We start from the raw sequence: 19,025 nt of genomic DNA on the forward strand, positions 1-19,025 counted from the left end.
ACAGAAAAAAAACTTGTTAAAAGAAAAATTGTTAAGATAAAGAAATAATTAAGTTGTAAATGTTATACAAGTTTGTGTTAAGCAAATTGTAAATTTAGTTCTGAGTTGAGATCAGAGCTAAGCTTGCAAGTTGCAGTAATTCAATTTGAATTTTCAAACATTTTTAAGTTTTAAAAAAAAAGAGAGCAAATAGAGAAAAGAAGGACACAGATCTTGAATGCGTTGAATAGCACATTTCAAAGGCCCATAAATCTTTCTGTTATCTTAGACCTAAAACCTAGGAAGATTGACGAGCCATAGGAATGTCTGGGGCGTTTTAATGAAATCTACCGGGGGCAGTCAGGCGATTTGCTGTATCAAACTGGTCAGAATTCCCCTCAATACTGTGCTATGTTAATGCATTGCCTACCACCTTCTGTGGTTACTGCTGTGAAATGTAATAACATGAATTGGACAGAGAACGACCCTTCCCAGATGGCAAGGGCAGTCAGATTTTACTGGAAGGAGGGTGTAGGCCAAGAAGGAGGCTCAGTTACAAAGGTTAAGACTGAGTATGTAATGAAAAAGGATGATCTGCAATCCCAACAAGCGGCAGAAATGGTAGTTTACCAGCAGGAGCTCCAATATAGTGACTTTGGGTGGGTGGATCAGCGAAGAGGAGGATGAGACAACAGTGCTATATTTCTATCACCCCCCAGTGGTGGACGTTAGACATTGAACAGCCACTATCACTGCATCACGTTACCCTGGCCTATGACAGAACTGGACGAAACAGGGAGTCGGAGGACAAATACCGGCCATTACTTGAGACCGAATGGCCAGTCAAGGTTACAGCCACAGTCACGGGAAAAGAAGGTACAGCCGATTTTGTTACAATATCACCACATTTATGGCCACAGTCAGCTTCGGTAAGCCCTCATATTACACGTCAGGTCCATGACCAGTACCATGCCAGGGATATGGGGCGAATGGTCAGCATCTTACCGCAGCTCGTCAGAATAGGTATGAGATATACCTTTTGAACAATCCACGTCTGACATTTAAATACTGTACCACTATCAATCCAGCCTGTTTTCTTAGTGGTCCCCCTGTCCATGAAGACGCACCTGGCCACGACTGTTTAGCCTTGATTCAGGAAACTACCACAATAAGGGGCGATTTGAGTGACATTTCGTCAGAACAACCTGACATGATTATGTGTGGTCAAATATCCCACCGGGGTTTAGTTAATGACCTACTGCAGGCCCTCCTTCTGCCAGCGCAGATTTCCGTTATTAAATGCGCTGCCCACACGAATGGTACAACCCCAGTTGACGTTGGTAATGAACGAGCAGATTGTGCAGCGCGCACAGCCGCACAAATTCAGCAAGTGATGGTGCCTAAAATGTTAAGTCAGACTAAACGATCTACTATGAATGTGTCTGCTTCTGACAAGCCAATGCCAACCATCCAAGACGTCATAAGGTTACAGGAGGACGCTCCTGAGAGTGATAAACAAATGTGGAAACGGTTAGGTTGTACATATGATTCTGTTTCCTCTTTATGGACCACGCCTGCACATCAGACTTGTATGTCTGATGTACTGGCTTTATGGGTCATCGAATGTGTACACTTTGCAACTCATTGTGGGGCTCGGGGGACTAGTGATTTGTTGCTGGACACTTGGTGGCACCCTAAAATGCAGGGGTTGGCCCAAAGTATCAGTAATCGGTGTTTGATTTGTCAGCAATATAACACCGGAAAAGGTATCCCTTGTGGGAAGGGGCAAACCCCGTTGCCCAGTGGTCCCTTTGAGACGCTCCAAATGGATTACATTGAGTTGGAAAGGTGTCAATGTTATAAATATGTTTTGGTCATTGTGGATGTGTTCAGCAGATGGGTTGAGGCGTATCCGACTATCTATAGTAAAGCTGCTACTGTGGTTAAAGTCTTGATGAGGGAAATCATTCCCCGGTACGGTATACCAGCTCAGTTAAGTTCTGATAATGGGCCTCATTTTATTGGACAAATTAACAAGGGGTTTTGCTCCCAGTTGGGCATACGCCAGCAGTTATACTGTGCTTACAGACCGCAGGCAGCCGGGGTGGTTGAGAGACACAATCAGACCCTCAAAACTAAATTGGCTAAATTAAGAGCAGACACGGGACTGACATGGATAAAGTTGCTCCCCGTTGCCCTCTTCCAGCTGCGGGTTACACCTGCGGGACCGGCCCGGCTCTCTCCCGCCGAGATTCTTTATGGCAGGCCTCTTAGAACTCCCTGGAGCCTGCAGGTTCCCAGACTGGTTCAGTTTCATCAGATGACTGAAGAAATGACCACCTATGTTCTAGCCCTTACGCAAGTGCTCAAGGAACTCCATGGCCCAGTCCGTGCGGCTCACCAGCCATTGCCCCAGTACCTAGCTCACTTTCAGTCCAGCCCGGTAGTTATGTAATGGTCAAAAATTGGACTAGGAAGGGGTCGGAGCCGCGATGGGATGGGCCCTTCCAAGTTCTCCTTACCACCCCCACAGCAGTTAAAGTGGAGGGGCGAAGTGCTTGGGTCCACCTACATCACTGTAAATTGAGTCCATCTCCACTACTGTAAAAGGTCGGATACTAACCTGCCTCCCTTCTCCAGTGCTATTTTACAGGTGTGGAGCATGATGGAGTGGCTACGCATCGTCTGTCTGATATTTGGCCTCACTTCGCTTGGCGTGTTATTGGCGATGGACATGGAAAAGGGGAATATTATGTACCTGTGTAGCCCCAACCAATCTACAAGGATACATCACCTATGCAAAGGTGATGTTCTTCACTGCCCCCATATACGAGGACATGGTATCGACTCATGGAAGGTCATCAAAGTTAAGGAGAATGCGGGAGTCATGAAGCAGCTGCACCGGTCCCGGCGATGGGAAGGGAACATTATATGGACATTGCCTTGTTTTTGGAATACATGTAAATTTGATTTTGGATGTGTTAAAAGTGGTACAATAAAGGTAACATCAGGCTGTCAGAAGAGTGTAGGAAGAGACCATGAGAAAGAGAAAGGGACTAGAGAGAGGACGGGGCGTGTGAGAAGGGAAGTACAGCTAGAACGTAGGTTACCGGGAGATGCACTTAAGTTAATTAAAGGCCAAACTGAGGAAAACCCGGGTAGTATGAATCTCTTCTACCAGATTTACCACCGTCTGTATGTCCAGGGATGGGTTGTCTGCTACCCAAACCCCGCAGCGGTGTCTAGGTTATTTTCTGTTTCACCGCTTTGGGGCACTCCCCAAACGGTGGTTCATTGTCAGCGTTCCGAGCCATTGCCCGAGCAAGTCACTCTTCCTTACGATCCGGATTCAGCACCACCGGCTATTTGCCTTCCCCTTCCTCGGGGTAATCCCCACTCACAGTACGATAGGCTGCGACGGTGGAGGGCGTACATACCTAGCCACTTCACTCCCAATAGGGATTCCCGGTCGTACGAGAATTGCTTCAGCAGTGAAGGATATGGCTGTTTGCTGGTAGAGGTGGACACAAATATAACATGTCTGTTTCCCACCTGTACGGACAGGAGGTGCCATATCACCCAGGCGTCTGGCCAATGCGTTTGTTATAGCACCACTTGCGTTCCATTGAACGCTGGCCTCCAGCTCCTTTGTGGCTGGGCGAATGTCTCTCATATCACTGTTGGGAATAGGGCTTTCTGCATTGCTGGGCGGCCCGAATGGGCATTTCAAAATTGGATAAACTGGGCTACTGGGAGGTCCTTACGCAACCGATATGCTGATTGTGATGCTAGTCTCCACACGGAACAAGGATACTACTTTTTATTTAATGGTACGGCGACCAACGTTTTGTCACCCCATTTCCCCGCCGAATTGCTATAGGGACTCTAGTCCCTACCACAGTCCCCTGCCCTTCGGCGTGGAACCTGCATAATCAGTTCGCACGCCGGGCAGTCTCTGCTGAATTTTGCGAGAACTGGAAAAAACCTCAGGTTCTTGCACCCAACCGGGGCCACTCAGCCGGGTGGGGCATTCTGAGCGTCTTGACACTGGGAGGTGTGGGGGGTTCCTTGGCTGTTAGTGATCGGAATTATTTTATTTGCGGCCTTACCATCTTGGGAAATGAAACCTTGGGAGCCCTCGGGGCAATAACCAAGGAGTTGTCTCAGCTACGGTTGTTTGCAATGCAGAACCGGTATGCTCTTGACTATCTTCTGGCCCGTGAGGGTGGGGTATGCGCCATAGTACAGGGCAAGTGGATCATGGGTGTTCAGGACTTGACCGCTAACATTACTAAATTTATGGATCGCATACGGGATCACTTGGACGGGATGCAGGATCCTGACTCTTGGGGTAACTGGGGATCTGGAGGATGGAAGGACTGGTTGATAAATATGGCCATGTATCTAGTGGTAGCTATCGGCTGCATCTTTGTGGGCCTGGCCATCCTTAAATGTGTGATGGGTAGAATGCTGGGTGCACTGGATCAGATCACCGCCCCAATCACCGAGAAAAAAAATGTAACTGTTAAAATCCATGAGGGTGAAGCAGATGAAGGGGGGCTAAGACAGGAATTGGAAATGCAGCGACGGATCTTTTTAGATGAGGAACCGTAGCTATAGATTGGATAGTTCGGTTATCATGGAATGATAAAAGGAGGGAATGACGAATGTGATATAAAATAGTTACTTTAGAGTTACTAGTTAATGTAATGTAGAAATAAGCCACTTTGATTTTTGCAGTTAGGGACAAAGGAATTTGAGACCGCATGGAAAAAGCAGGAAGAGGTGTGTCTATGAGGGTGATGCTTCATTGATAGGGGCCAGAGAAAGGGATTGGAAGTGAGCCAATCAGAATAGATCGAACAGGTCAGGAGGGACATAGGCTGACCTATGTCCGTCGAGTATGTGAAACTTGATACCATTTGAACTGATTTTGCAGAGATCCCTTTGTCTGTTAGTTCAGTCGTTTTCTGGAGTGTAAGAGGCAGGATGTCCTGTTACATTTCTGTAAGATGATTCAAGCTTGCAAGCTAAATAAATAACTTCTGTTTACGTGCGAATCCGTCTCAACCTTTATTGAGGCCAGACTGAAAGAGAAAGAAATTTGGAGATCAACAGACCGCGAGGGGGCAGCACCTTACCATATCCAGGTGGATGAAGCTTTCGGTGCTCCCGGAGTCCAGCAGGCAAGAGGTCACTTGGCCGTTGATTTTCACCTTAGTCGAGGCGATGGCCAGGTTGTGTGGACGAAACTGGTCGAGCGTCATTGAGGCGAGCTGCGGTTGGTCGTCACTGGCGTCCAAAGATGGAGAGCGTGAGGGGCCCAGGTCGTGGAATGTTGTCGCGTCCATGCCCCGTGGGGAAGACAAGATGGCGGCACCTGAAGATCCTGCGGGAGACAAAATGGCGGCACCCATGGGCCGCACGTTGCGGGGGCTGGACAACATGGTGGCGCCCATGGGCTGCACGTTGCGGGGGCTGGACAACATGGTGGCGCCCATGGGCTGCACGTTGCGGGGGCTGGACAAGATGACGGTGCCCATGGGCCGCACGTGGACTGCAGGGGGTAAGATGGCGGTGCCCACTGGCCACTCGCGGCCCCGGGAGGTGAAGATGGCGGCGCCCACTGGCCGCGCGTGGCCCCAGGAGGTGAAGATGGCGGCACCCACTGGCCGCGCGTGGTCCGGGACGAAGATGGCGGTGCCCATTGTGTGGGGGTCATGGGGAAGGGGGCGATAGCGGCGACTGTGCGGGCCTGGCACACCGCGGCGAAGTAGCCCTTTTTGCTGCAAGCCTTGCAAATGGCAGCGCGGGCCGGGCAGCGTTGGCAAGGGTGCTTCTGCTGGCCGCAGAAGTAACATCCACTTCCTAATCATCCACTTCCTCCATCATCCACTTCCTAATCATGGCCACATTGGCCGCCCAATAATAGCTGCAGAAGTTCGGCAGAGCCAGTCCTCCTCCCCCCTCCGCCCCAGCCCCCCTCCGGCTACACTCCAAGAATGCCCTTTTAACTCGCGGGGTTTTATTCGCCCACACAAATCCTGTAACAATCCTATTCACCCGCTTAATAAAGGACTTGGGGATGAAAATGGGGAGGCACTGAAAGACGAAGAGGAACCTGGGGAGAACCGTCATCTTCACAGTCTGCACCCGTCCCGCCAGGGAAAGCGGGAGCATATCCTACCTTTTAAACTCTCCCTCCATCTGCTCCACGAGCCGGGTTAAGTTGGGCCTATGCAGTGCATCCCAGTTCCTGGCCACTTGAATCCCCAAGTGCCGAAAGCTCCTCTCCACTATCTTGAGCGGGAGCTCCCTCAGTCTCTCCTCCTGGCCCCTAGCGTGGACCACGAAGAGTTCACTCTTCCCCACGTTCATCTTACACCCCGAGAAATTCCCAAAGTCCCTCAGGATCCGCATGACCTCCCCCATCCCCTCTAGCGGGTCCGAAATGTACAACAACAGGTCATCCGCGTAGAGGGAGACCCGATGTTCCTCCCCCCCGCGCACCAGCCCCTCCAATCCCTTGAAGTCCTGAGCGCAATGGCCAACGGATCAATTGCCAGGGCAAACAGCAACGGGGACAGGGGACACCCCTGCCTCGTTCCCCGGTGTAGCCTGAAATACTCCGACCATAGCCGATTTGTGGACACACTCGCTACAGGGGCCTGATACAGCAGCTTGACCCACCCTATAAATCCCTCCCCGAATCCAAACCTGCCTAACGCCTCCCATTGATACTCCCACTCCACCCTGTCAAAGGCCTTCTCCGCATCCATTGCATCTCCCCCCTTCGAGGGCATCATGATAATATTCAGGAGCCTCCTCACATTCGTGTTCAGCTGCCTGCCCTTATCGAAACCCGCCTAGTCCTCCCAATCACTCCTGGGACACAGTCCTCTATTCTGGTGGCCAGAATTTTTGGCAATAGTTTGGCGTCCACATTCAGGAGCGATATCGGCCTTTAGGACCCACACTGAAGCGGTTCCTTCTCCGTCAAGATAAGCGAAATCAGTGCCTGCGACATCATCGGACGAGGGTTCCCCTCTCCTTTGCCTCATTGAAGGTTCTGAGCAGGAGCGTGCTCAGTAGCTCCGAGAACTTCTTATAAAATTCTACAGGGAAGCCACCCGGACCCGGGGCCTTGCCCGACTGCATGCTTGCCAGCCCCTTGACTACCTCCTCCAACTCAATTGGGGTCCCCAATCCCTCCACCCGCTTCACTTCCACCCTCGGGAACCTCAACCGGTCCATAAACTGCCTCAACCCTTCCCCCTCCCCAGGGTGCTCCGACTCGTATGACTTCACGTAGAACTCCCTGGAGACTTCATTGACCCTCTCTGGGCTCAACACCATGTTGCCCTCCTTATCTCGCACTCCCCCAATCTCTTTAGCCGCCTCCCTCTTGCGCAGCTGGTGCGCCAGCAACCTACTCGCCTTCTCCCCATACTTGTAGACTGCCCCTTTCACTTTCCTTAACTGCACCTCCGCCTTCCCCGTGGTCAGCAAGTTGAACTCCGCTTGCAGTTTCCGGCGTTCGTTCAGCAGCCCCCCCTCTGGGGCCTCCGCATATCTCCTGTCTACCCTGAGTATCTCTCCCACCAGCCTCTCCCTCTCCGCCCTCTCCTTCTTCTCTCTGTGGGACCTGATGGAGATGAACTCTCCCCTAATGACCACCTTCAAAGCCTCCCACACAACTGCCACCATTACCTCCCGTGTCATTCGCTCCCACATAGTTCTCAATGCTCCTCCCTATTTGCCCACACACCTCCTCATCCGCCAGCAGCCCCACATCCAGTCTCCAGAGAGGGCGCTGACCCCGCTCCGCCCCCAGCCACAGGTCCACCCAGTGCGGGGCATGGCCCGAGACCGCAATGGCCGAGTATTCAACCCCCTACTCAACACAAAGAAGTCTATCCGCGAATAGACTTTATGGACGTGGGAGAAAAAGAAGAACTCCTTCGCCTTGGCCGCGCACACCTCCACGGGTCCACACCCCCCATCTGGCCCATGAACTCCCACAGGGCCCTGGCCGGCGCCGGCCTCTTTCCCGACGTGGACTTGGAACGGTTCAAGACCGGATCCAAGACTGTATGAAAGTCCCCTCCCATAATCAGGTTACTTGACCGTGATCCTACCCAACACGCGCCTCATAAAGTCCGCATCGTCCCAGTTCGGGGCATACACATTCACTAGCACCACCTGGGCCCCCTGCAGCTTGCCACTCACCATTATGTACCTGCCCCCCTTGTCCGCCACGATGCTCCCCGCCTCAAATGCCACTCGTTTACTAACCAAAATTGCCACCCCTCTGGCCTTTGAGTCTAACCCAGAGTGAAACACCTGCCGCACCCATCCTTTCCTTAGCCTCGTCTGGTCCACGAGCTTTAAGTGCGTCCCTTGCAACGTGGCCACGTCCACCTTCAACCCCTTTAAATGCGAGAACACGCGGGACCTCTTGACCGGCCCATTCAGGCCCCTCACGTTCCACGTGATCAGCCTGGTTGGGGGGTTGGCCACCCCCCCATCCTGCCGTCTAGCCATCTCCATTTTTCGGCCAGCCAAGCGCCCCCGCCTCCCATTTCCAGCGCTACCCTCGTGGCCCCCCCAGCCCGACTCACCATCTATTCCCCTCACCTGGCTCCCCTTCAGTCAGCACAGCAGCACCGCCCCCCCTCCCCCCCAGCACCACTCCACCCCTCCCCTTGCCAAGCAGCCGCTTAGCTCTGATTTCCCCCCCACTGTGCTTCCGTGAGTCAGCTCACCCATGCTGACCCCAGCCGCTCCCGCCTCTATATGCCGACCCTAAACTTGTTGCCTCCTTTGGGCCACCCAACCCCCCCCCCCCTCCCCCCCAGGGTAGAGGGGCAAGCGCCAACTGGGACCTTCCCGTGCGCCGGACAACCTGTCCCGGCCTTTCCTGCCCCCTAAAACCAAAACCCCTGGAAAACAAAACAAACAACAAAACCATCAACCAAACTGGAGCAGACAAGCAAATAATCTTATGCTTTACCCACCATCTTATCCCCGGTCCACACCCACCAGCACATTTCACCCCCATACTCCTTTAGTTCAGGTCCAGCTTCTCGTGCCTGATGAACGACCACGCCTCATCCGGCGTATCAAAGTAATGGTGCCTGTCCTGGTATGTTACCCAGAGTCTCGCCGGATGAAGGAGCTAAACTTCACCCCTTTGCTGGGGAGGACCGCCTTAGCCTGGTTGAACCCCGCACGCCTCCTCGCCAGCTCAGCTCCCAATTCCTGGTAGATGCGGATCTCGCCATTCTCCCACTTACTGCTCCGCTCTTTCTTCGCCCACCGCAGGACTCGCACCCGGTCTGTCAAACGCTGAAACTGTATCACCATCGCCCTCAGTTGCTCGTTCACCCTCGGCTTTCTGGCGAGGACCCTATGCGCCTCATCCAGCTCCAAGGGCCGCAGGAAGGCCCCCGCGCCCATCAGCGTCCCCAACATCGTGGTCACGTACGTGTTCGCGTCCGCCCCCTCCGCTCCTTCGGGAAGGCACAGGACCAAAATCCTTCTCGATTGACAGTCTCTTTGAACAAAGTCTCTGCATGATCCATCCATTCCTCTTCCTCCTTGGCATTTCTCTTTAGAATCAGATACGTTAGTTCAATTTGACCACAGAGTCCCTTGCAATTCTCCAATACAGGAGCATTGGTGATCACAGCTTTCAGGCAGTCAAATGCCTGTTGAAAGTCCGCTGTCCATTGAATTTTTTTAAACGTTTCTTCAGCAATTCCATCAGTGGAGTAATCACGCCACAGAACTTTTGCACAACTGTTCAATTAAATCCACTCATGCTAAGAAATCGCATTATTTCCCTTCGTCTTGAAGGTATCGGAAACTCCGCAAGGAAAGTGATTTGGGCTTCTCCAAATTCACTTTCAGCTAGGTCCATCACCAAACCCGCCGCCTGAAGTCGATCGAAGAACTCCATACGATATTTTAAATGTTTTTTCCATGTCTGGAAGTTGAAAATAGAATCAGATTGTCCCAATTTCTCAAAGCAATCCTTCAAACGCGGGATAGGATAAGAGTCCGTTCTTGTAACTGCATTCACCTTTCGATAGTCCACCCACAACCGTTGGGTACCGTCTGGTTTAGGTACCATCACTATGGGTGAGCTCCATTGGCGGCAGCCCACTTCAATTATGCCATTCTTCAGCACACTCTCAATCTCTCTGTTAACTTGTGCCAATTTTAAAGAATTAAGTCCAGAGGGATGTTGTTTGATAGGAACAGTATTGCCCACATCTACATCATGTATAGCCATTTTAGTACTTCCCAATTTATCTCTACAAATTTGTCTATGTGATATCAATAACTCTTTCAGGTCAGTTTGTTTTCCCTCTGTAAGGTAACTTAACAATTCATCCCAATTTTTAAGAACTTCCTCATTTTCCAATTTAATTTGAGGTATGTCAAATTCACAGTCATCTGGATTTGGTTCGTCACTTTAAGTTAGAATCATTAAAACCTCCTTTTTCTCTCCTTCCCTTTCAAACTACCTTTTAAGCATATTCACATGACACACTCGGTGAGTCTTCCTTCTATCTGGTGTTTTTACCACATAATTCACCACACTTAATTTCCTTTCAATCTGATACGGTCCACAAAACCGAGCTTTTAAAGGCTCACCTACCACTGGTAACAACACTAAAACTTAATCCCCACTGACAAAACTACGAACTTTGGATTTCTTGTCCGCTACCCGTTTCATCACATTTTGTGCAACTCTCAAATGTTGTCTAGCCAATTCACCTGCTCTATTTAATCGTTCCCTAAAATGTGACACGTAATCCAATATTGTGATTTCCGATTTCTCACCCACCTTAATCAATTTAAGTGGTCCTCTTACCTCATGACCAAAGATTCGCTCAAAAGGTCTAAATTTGGTAGACTCATTAGGGGCATCCCTAATTGCAAACAATACGAATGGAATTCCTTTACCCCAATCCTCTGGACAATCTTGACAATACGCCCTCAACATTGTCTTTAATATCTGATGCCACCTTTCTAATGTTCCCTGTGATTCTGGATGGTACGCAGGTGATTTAAATTGTTTTATCCCTAAGCTCTCCATAACTTCTTTGAATAACTTTGAAGTAAAATTCGATCCTTGATCTGATTGAATTTCTGTGGGTAGTCCATATCTGGTAAAGAATTTAAGTAACTCCTCCACAATCCTTTTAGCTGTAATATTACATACTGGAATGGCCTTTGGAAACCTAGTAGACACATCCATTATAGTCAAAAGATATTGATTCCCACTTTTTGTTTTCGGAAGCGGTCCTTCACAATCGATTAGGGCACTTGTAAAAGGTTCCTCAAATGCTGGAATGGGTATTAAGGGTGCTGGTTTTATCACTGCTTGAGGTTTCCCTATCACTTGACATGTGTGACATGATTGACAAAATGTAACTACATCTTTATGTGGTCCAGGCCAATAAAAATGATTCTGGATTTTAGCTTGAGATTTCCTTATTCCCAAATGACCTCCCACTGGTACCTCATGTGCAACTTGCAACACCTCCTCCCTATACCCTACCGGCAATACTACTTGATGAACTTCTGCCCACTTTTCATCCGCCTGCATATGTAAAGGTCTACATTTTCTCATCAAGACATCATTTTTACGGTAATAACACTCTGGTATACTCTCAGATTCCTCTTCCGTATATGCTTTCTGATATATCCGTTTTATTTTTACATCTTTCTGTTGTAACTCTGCCAATTTTCCTGAACTAAAAATATCTGCCTCTTCCTCCACCTGTTCTTGTTCTTTTTCAACCATCTGATCAAAAATCATTTCTGATAATTGCCTTCAACTTCATCTTCACTCTTTGATTTCTCCTCTTGTCTTAACCTGTGACTTTGTGACCTTGTTACTACACAATCCGGAAAGATCCCAGGATATTCGTCCTTCAACACTTCAGTTGACTAATCTTCCACTGGCTTATCAACCACAGTAGGCATCACTCTCACCTGCGATTCAGCTATATCATTACTCAAGATAAACTGTATTCCTGGACAAGATAGTTTCTCTCTTACTCCTACTACCACTTCACCACTCTTCACTGGACTTTCCAACCTTACCTTATATAATGGAACACTACTCCTCTCACCCTGAATTCCACATATCATCACCTTTTCTGGCAACATTCTCCCCAAACTACATAATTCCTCATCTCTTACCATTAAAGACTGACTAGCCCCTGTATCTCTTAAAATTGTGACTTATTTACCTGCTCCTCCTGATACACATGAGTAAACGTTACCCACATAAGTAAATTCTTTAACGACATCTGGTACTTTCTTAACAATTACTTCTTGAACAGGCTGTACAATTGTTTGCACCTCGTTCGCTTCCCTTGGGCTTTCCTTTACCACTCTAACAAACCCTACTGTCTTATCCTGTTTTACCACATCAGCCTTCCCAGTGCTTTTCTTCAACCATTAACACTGTGATTTTACATGGCCTAGTTTATTACAGTGAAAACATTTGAAACTTTTCATCTCTTTTCCACCCTCCTGGATTTCTTTTTCAATCTGAGGTACACTCTCCTTATTATCTCCCATCAGATCACCTTTACCTTTACCACTTGAGTATTTCTCATGAACCCAGTTTCTATCCCTCACCGGCTGAAACTGATGTTGGAAACCAATCTTTGATTTATGAACTAATTCATAATCATCTGCCATTTCTGCTGCTAATCTCGGCAGTTTTAACCCTCTGTTCTTCCACATGAGTTCTCACTACATCAGGAATTGAATTTTTAAACTCCTCCCAAAGTATAATTTCTCTGAGAGCTTCATACATTTGGTCTATTTTCAAAGCCCTTATCCACCTATTAAAATTACTCTGTTTGAGCCTTTGAAACTCCATGTATGTTTGACCAAATTCTGTCCTTAAATTTCTAAACCTTTGTCTGTAAGCTTCAGGCACTAGCTCATATGCACTTAAGATAGATTTCTTCACCACCTCATACGTTCCAGATCCCTCCTCCGATAGTGATGCAAACACTTCACTAGCTCTACCTACCAGCTTTGTTTGAATCAGTAATACCCACATGTTCTGTGGCCATTTCATTTGTTTAGCTATCTTCTCAAATGAAATGAAAAAGGCTTCCACTTCCTTCTCGTCAAACTTTGGCAATGCTTGGACATATTTAAAAAGATTCCCACCAAGCCTTCGATTATGACGTTCTTTCTCACTATCCTCATCACTATCATCCAACTGTACGTTTCCCTTTACGTCTGCCAATTTTAATTGACTTTCATGTTTCATGGCCATTTTCTGAAGTTCAAACTCTCTCTCTTTATCTTTTTCCCTGATCTGTATCCCCCTTTCTTTTTCTTTTTGTTCTGCTAGGGCTATGCTTTCTTTTCTCCTTTCTTCTCTCTCCTTTTGTTTTTCCTCTCTCTCTCTTTCTTTTTCCTCTCTCTCTCTTTCCCTCTCTTTTTCCTCTCTCTCTCTCTCTCTCTCGTATTCAAGCCGCTTTAATTGTTTTTCATGTTCCCTTTGTTTAATTTGCAACTGAATTTTTGCCATTTCCCATGAGTCAAACTCTATCTCAGGCAACTTTAAATGCTTAACCACCGCCAATTACCTCATCTTTTCGCATTTTATTAGGTAATGTTAACTGCAATGTTTTTTGCCAGACCCAACAGTCTGCGTTTAGTCGCTGTCCGTAAGGTACCGCGTGTGACAGTCTCCACCCCAAAAAACTTCTGAGCATCTGAAACAGCCATTGTCCACAACACACTTAAACTAAAATACCACACCGGAAAAGCAACAATCTTTCACTGTCTTTAAGTTCACAAAAGCCAATCCAATAGATAGGCTTTTATCCCCCTCGAGCCCCCGGTTGGTACAGGTGAGGCGTTTTCCAGAACCCCAAAATGTATTATGGAGTTCAACCAACCTCCCCCTTTAATGTATTTGTTGCTTTTCCGAGCACGCGACTTGTTCTCCAGGTGTGATACAGCAATTATGGACACGTGGGTTTTAAACACAAAACAATGTTTATTCCATGAACTCAACTTGACACTTTTCAATAAACATTGGATCTCTTAACACTCCCTTACTTCAAAGATAAACCCGAAAATATTACAACACAAAATAATCCTTCAGTTATTCCTTTCAACATCCAAGAGAGACTTAACACCTTTAAACAGAAACACATCAGGTTAAAGGCTTTACTATTATGAGTTTAAATCACCCAAATGATCCAGAGATAGTCTTTCATGGCAGAGATCACAGCCAACACAGACAAACACAGCAAACACAGACACATACAAGGGGCGAAATTCTCCCCAAACGGCGCGATGTCCACCGACTGGTGCCCAAAACTGTGCCAATCAGACGGGCATCGCGCTGCCCCAAAGGTGCGGAATGCTCCGCATCTTTGGGGGCCGAGCCCCAACATTGAGGGGCTAGGCCGGCGCCGGAGGGATTTCCGCCCCGCGAGCTGGCGGAAACTGCCTTTGTTGCCCCGCCAGCTGGCGCGGAAATGACATGTAGGGGCGGCGCATGCGCGGGAGCGTCAGCGGCCGCTGACAGTTTCCCACGCATGCGCAGTGGAGAGAGTCTCTTCCGCCTCCGCCATGGTGGAGACCGTGGCGGAGGCGGAAGGGAAAGAGTGCCCCCACGGCACAGGCCCGCCCGCGGATCGGTGGGCCCCAATCGTGGGCCAGACCACCATGGGGCAACCCCCGGGGCCAGATCGCCCCGCGCCCCCCCCCCCCCGGAGCCCGCCCACGCCGCCTTTACGCCGGCGGGACAGGCAATTTATCAGCGGGACTTCGGCCCATCCGGGCCGGAGAATCGAGCGGGGGAGCCCGCCAACCGGCGCGGCCCGATTCCCACCCCCGCCGAATATCCGGTACCGGAGACTTCGGCAACCGGCGGGGGCGGGATTCACGGCAGCCCCCGGCGATTCTCCAACCCGGCGGGGGGTCGGAGAATGACGCCCCAGCTCTTTTCAAACTGAAACTAAAAACTAAACTGCAAAATGGCTGATCTAAAGCCCAGCTCCACCCACACTCTGACATCACTGCATTTCTTAAAGGTGCATTGCTTAAACATACATTTCTTAAAGGCACTCTCACATGACAGAATGTGTGAGAGAAAGAGAGGTAGAGTGTGTGAGAGAAAGAGAGATAGAGTGTCGGAGAGAAAGCGAGGTAGGGTGTGTGAGAGAAAGAGGGATAGAGTTTGTGCGAGAAAGAGTGGCAGAGTGTGTGAGAGAAAGAGAGGTAGAGTGTGTGAGAGAAAGCGGAAAACGTGTGTGAGAGAAAGAGAGGTAGAGTGTGTGAGAGAAAGAGATGTAGAGTGTGTGAGAGAAAGGGGGTAGAGTGTGTGAGAGGTAGAGAAGTAGAGTAAGAGAGAAAAAGGGTTAGAGTGTGTGAGAGAAAGAGGGGTAGAGTGTGTGAGAGAAAGAGAGGGAGAGTATGAGAGAAAGAGGGGTAGAGTGTGTGAGAGAAAGAGGGATAGAGTTTGTGAGAGAAAGAGGGGTAGAGTGTGCGAGAGAAAGAGAGGTAGAGTGTGTGAGAGAAAGAGAGGTAGAGTCTGTGAGAGAAAGAGGGGTAGAGTATGTGTGCGAGAAAGACGCAGAGTGTGAGAGAGAGGGATAGAGTATGTGAGAAAGGGGGTAGAGTGTGAGAGAGAAATGGGGTAGAATGAGCGAGAGAAAGGGGTGGAGTGTGTGAGTGAAAGAGGGGTAGAGTATGTGAGACAAAGAGGGGTAGAGTGTGTGAGACAAAGAGTGGTAGAGTGTGTGAGAGAAAGAGGGGTAGAGTGTGTGAGAGAAAGAGAGGTAGAGTCTGTGAGTGAAAGAGGGGTAGAGTGTGTGAGAGATAGAGAGATAGAGTGTGAGAGAAAGAGGGGTAGAGTGTGTGAGAGAAAGAGGGGTAGAGTGTGTGAGAGATAGAGAGGTAGAGTGTGTGAGAGAAAGAGGAGTAGAGTGTGTGAGAGATAGAGAGGTAGTATGTGTGAGAGAAAGGGGATAGAGTGTGTGAGAGAAAGAGAGGTAGAGTGTGTAAGAGAAAGAGAGGTAGAGTGTGTGAGAGAAAGAGGGGTAGGGTATGAGAGAAAGACGTAGAGTGTGTGAGAGAAAGGGGGTAAAGTGTGAGAGAGCGGTAGAGTGTGTGAGGGAAAGAGCGGTAGAGTGTGTGAGGGAAAGAGAGGTAGACTGTGTGAGAGAAAGAGAGGTAGTATGTGTGAGAGAAAGGGGATAGAGTGTGAGAGAAAGAGAGGTAGAGTGTGTGAGAGAAAGAGGTAGAGTGTGTGAGAGAAAGAAAGGTAGAGTGTGTGAGAGAAAGAGAGGTAGAGTGTGTGCGAGAAAGAGAGGTAGAGTGTGTGAGAGAAAGGAGGTAGAGTGTGTGAGAGAAAGGGGGTAAAGTGTGAGAGAAAGGAGGTAAGAGTTTGTGAGAGTGTGGTAGCCTATGTTAGGAGGATTACGGTACCTAGTAATGCCGGAATACCCTTGGTGGAGAATGTACTTGTTCCCATTGAATAAGCTTGCATGTTAGCACCGCCCTGCGAGGCGGGGTTTAAGAGCCCGTGCCGCCCCAGCAGCTTTCTTCTGTACCTGCGCTGCTGGGGGAAACATCTAGCGTATTAAAGCCTTCAATTGTCTCCAATCTCGTTTCTGAGGTTATTGATCGTGCATCAACTTAATAAGCTAGATTTAAAAGGATAGAGCTCCGAATCAAGCCGGAGTGTCTGCAACTCAGCCCCCACGCGGCAATCTCAGCAGCAACCTTCAAGCACTGGCTGGTGTGTTTCAACGGATATCTCGGAACGGCCGAAAACACACCCAAGGGAGAACAAAAACTGCAAGTCCTGCACTCGCGGGTGAGCCCAGAAATCTACACCCTCCTTGAGGACGCGGATAATTTTGATGCAGCAATGGAGCTGCTGAAAGGACATTGTATTCGCCCTGTAAACCAGGTCTACGCCCGACATCTGTTAGCGACAAGGCGACAAATCCCTGGGGAATCGCTGGAAGAATTCTACCGTGCGCTCCTGGTGTTGGGGAGAAACTGCAGCTGCCCGCAAGTCTCGGCGAGCGAACACACTGAACTTTTGATCCGGGACACTTTCGTTGCAGGTATGCTGTCCTCCCAAATCCGCCAGCGATTGCTGGAGAAAGACACACTAGGCCTCAAGGAGGCACGGCCCTTGCCGACTCCCTGGATGTGGCCTCCCGAAACGCCTGCGCTTACGTCCCCGACCGTGTGGCAGCCACCTGGGCATCGTGGAACCCCCCCCGCGGCCGACCCCGTGGAATCTCCCATCCCCCCACAAGCTTGTGCTGCAAGACGGTATGGCAATCCAGGGGGCCCCGCTGCTATTTTTGCGGGCAAGCCAAACACCCCCAACAGCGCTGTCCGGCCCGTGCATCCACCTGCAAGGGATGTGGTAAAAAGAGCCACTTCATGGCGGTATGCCAGGCCCGGGCGGTCGCTGCGGTATCCGCTGGCGAATGCGGACCACCACCACAATCCTCTCCACGGTCCCCGTGCGGCCAGCGGGGGCCACCATCTTCCTCCTCCAGGGCCACGTGCGGCCTCCGGGCGCCGCCATCTTGTCCCGCGGACACCGCGTGCGATGGATGTGCGCCGCCATTTTGTGCACCCCAGCCATGTGCAACCAATGGGCGCTGCCATCTTGGATGGACTCCCAGGACCCCAGCTCGGCTGACCATACACCGCCCGAAGAAAACATTCAACTGCTGCGACGAGTAGCCTCGGTGACCCTGGACCAGTCTTGGCCCCGAACACTATCGACTGCTACGACGACGGTGCTTGTCAATGGGCATGAAACGTCCTGCCTAATAAACTCTGGGAGCACGGAGAGCTTCATACACACCGACACAGTAAGACGCTGTTCTCTCCTCATCCACCCCGTTAATCAAAATATCTCCCTGGCCTCTGGATCTCACTCAGTAGAGATCAAGGGGTTTTGTGCGGCTAACCTCACAGTTGAAGGAAGGCAGTTCAAAATCTACTGACTCTATGTCCTTCCCCACCTTCGCGCGGCCACACTCCTTGGGTTGGATTTTCAGTGCAACCTCCAAAGTCTAACTTTCAAGTTCGGTGGCCCTATACTCCTCACTGTCTGCAGCCTGGCGACCCTCAAGGTCGATCCGCCTTCCCTGTTTACGAACCTCACCCCGGATTGCAAACCCGTCTCCACCAGGAGCAGACGGTATGGTGCCCAGGACTGGAACTTTATTAGGTCAGAGGTCCAACGGTTACTGAAGGAAGGTGTCATTGAGGCTAGCAACAGCCCCTGGAGAGCTCAAGTAGTGGTTGTAAAGACCGGGGAGAAGCATAGGATGGTCATCGACTACAGTCAGACCATCAACAGGTTTATGCAGCTCAACGCGTACCCTCTCCTCCGCATATCCGACCTGGTCAACAGGGATTGCGCATGACAAGGTCTTCTCCACGGTGGATCTTAAGTCCGTCTACCACCAGCTCCCCATCCGCACTAGTGACCGCAAATACACTGCCTTCGAAGCAGATGGGCAGTTCTACCACTTCTTAAGGGTTCCCTTCGGTGTCACTAATGGGGTCTCAGTCTTCCAACGAGTGATGGACCGAATGGTTGACCGGTACGGTTTACTGGCCACAATCCCGTCCCTCGATAATGTCACCATCTGCGGCTACGACCAGCAGTACCACGACACCAACCTCTGAAAATTCCTCCAAACCGCAGAAATCCTTAACCTAATGTTAATGAACAAGGATAAATGCCAAGCCATCCTCGGCTACGTAGTGCGTAATGGAGTGATAGGCCCCGACCCTGAACTCATGCGCCCCCTTATGGAGTTCCCCCTCCCGCACTGTTCCAAGGCCCTGAAGCGTTGCCTAGGTTTTTCTTCCTACTGTGCACAGTGGGTCCCCAACTATGCGGACAAGGCCCGTCCACTGATCCAATCCAGTTTTTCCTCTGTCGATAGAGGCCGGCCAGGCCTTCAGCCGCTTCAAAGCAGACATTGCAAAAGCCACGA

General features: G+C 49.9%; 1 protein-coding gene across 1 annotated transcript in view; it reads left to right on the forward strand.

The window, feature by feature from the left end:
* LOC140385616 (uncharacterized) overlaps window positions 1-5,031 on the forward strand; it is a 44,527-nt gene extending 39,496 nt beyond the window's left edge. The window contains exon 3 of the mRNA XM_072467948.1: window positions 2,620-5,031. Within this exon, the coding sequence (XP_072324049.1) occupies window positions 2,642-3,859 (1,218 nt within the window). The 5' untranslated portion in view covers window positions 2,620-2,641 and the 3' untranslated portion in view covers window positions 3,860-5,031. The remainder of the gene's footprint in view (window positions 1-2,619) is intronic.
* Window positions 5,032-19,025: the final 13,994 nt, after the last annotated feature.

Source organism: Scyliorhinus torazame, chromosome 11 (assembly GCF_047496885.1).
Source record: "Scyliorhinus torazame isolate Kashiwa2021f chromosome 11, sScyTor2.1, whole genome shotgun sequence".
Classification (NCBI taxonomy): domain Eukaryota; kingdom Metazoa; phylum Chordata; class Chondrichthyes; order Carcharhiniformes; family Scyliorhinidae; genus Scyliorhinus; species Scyliorhinus torazame.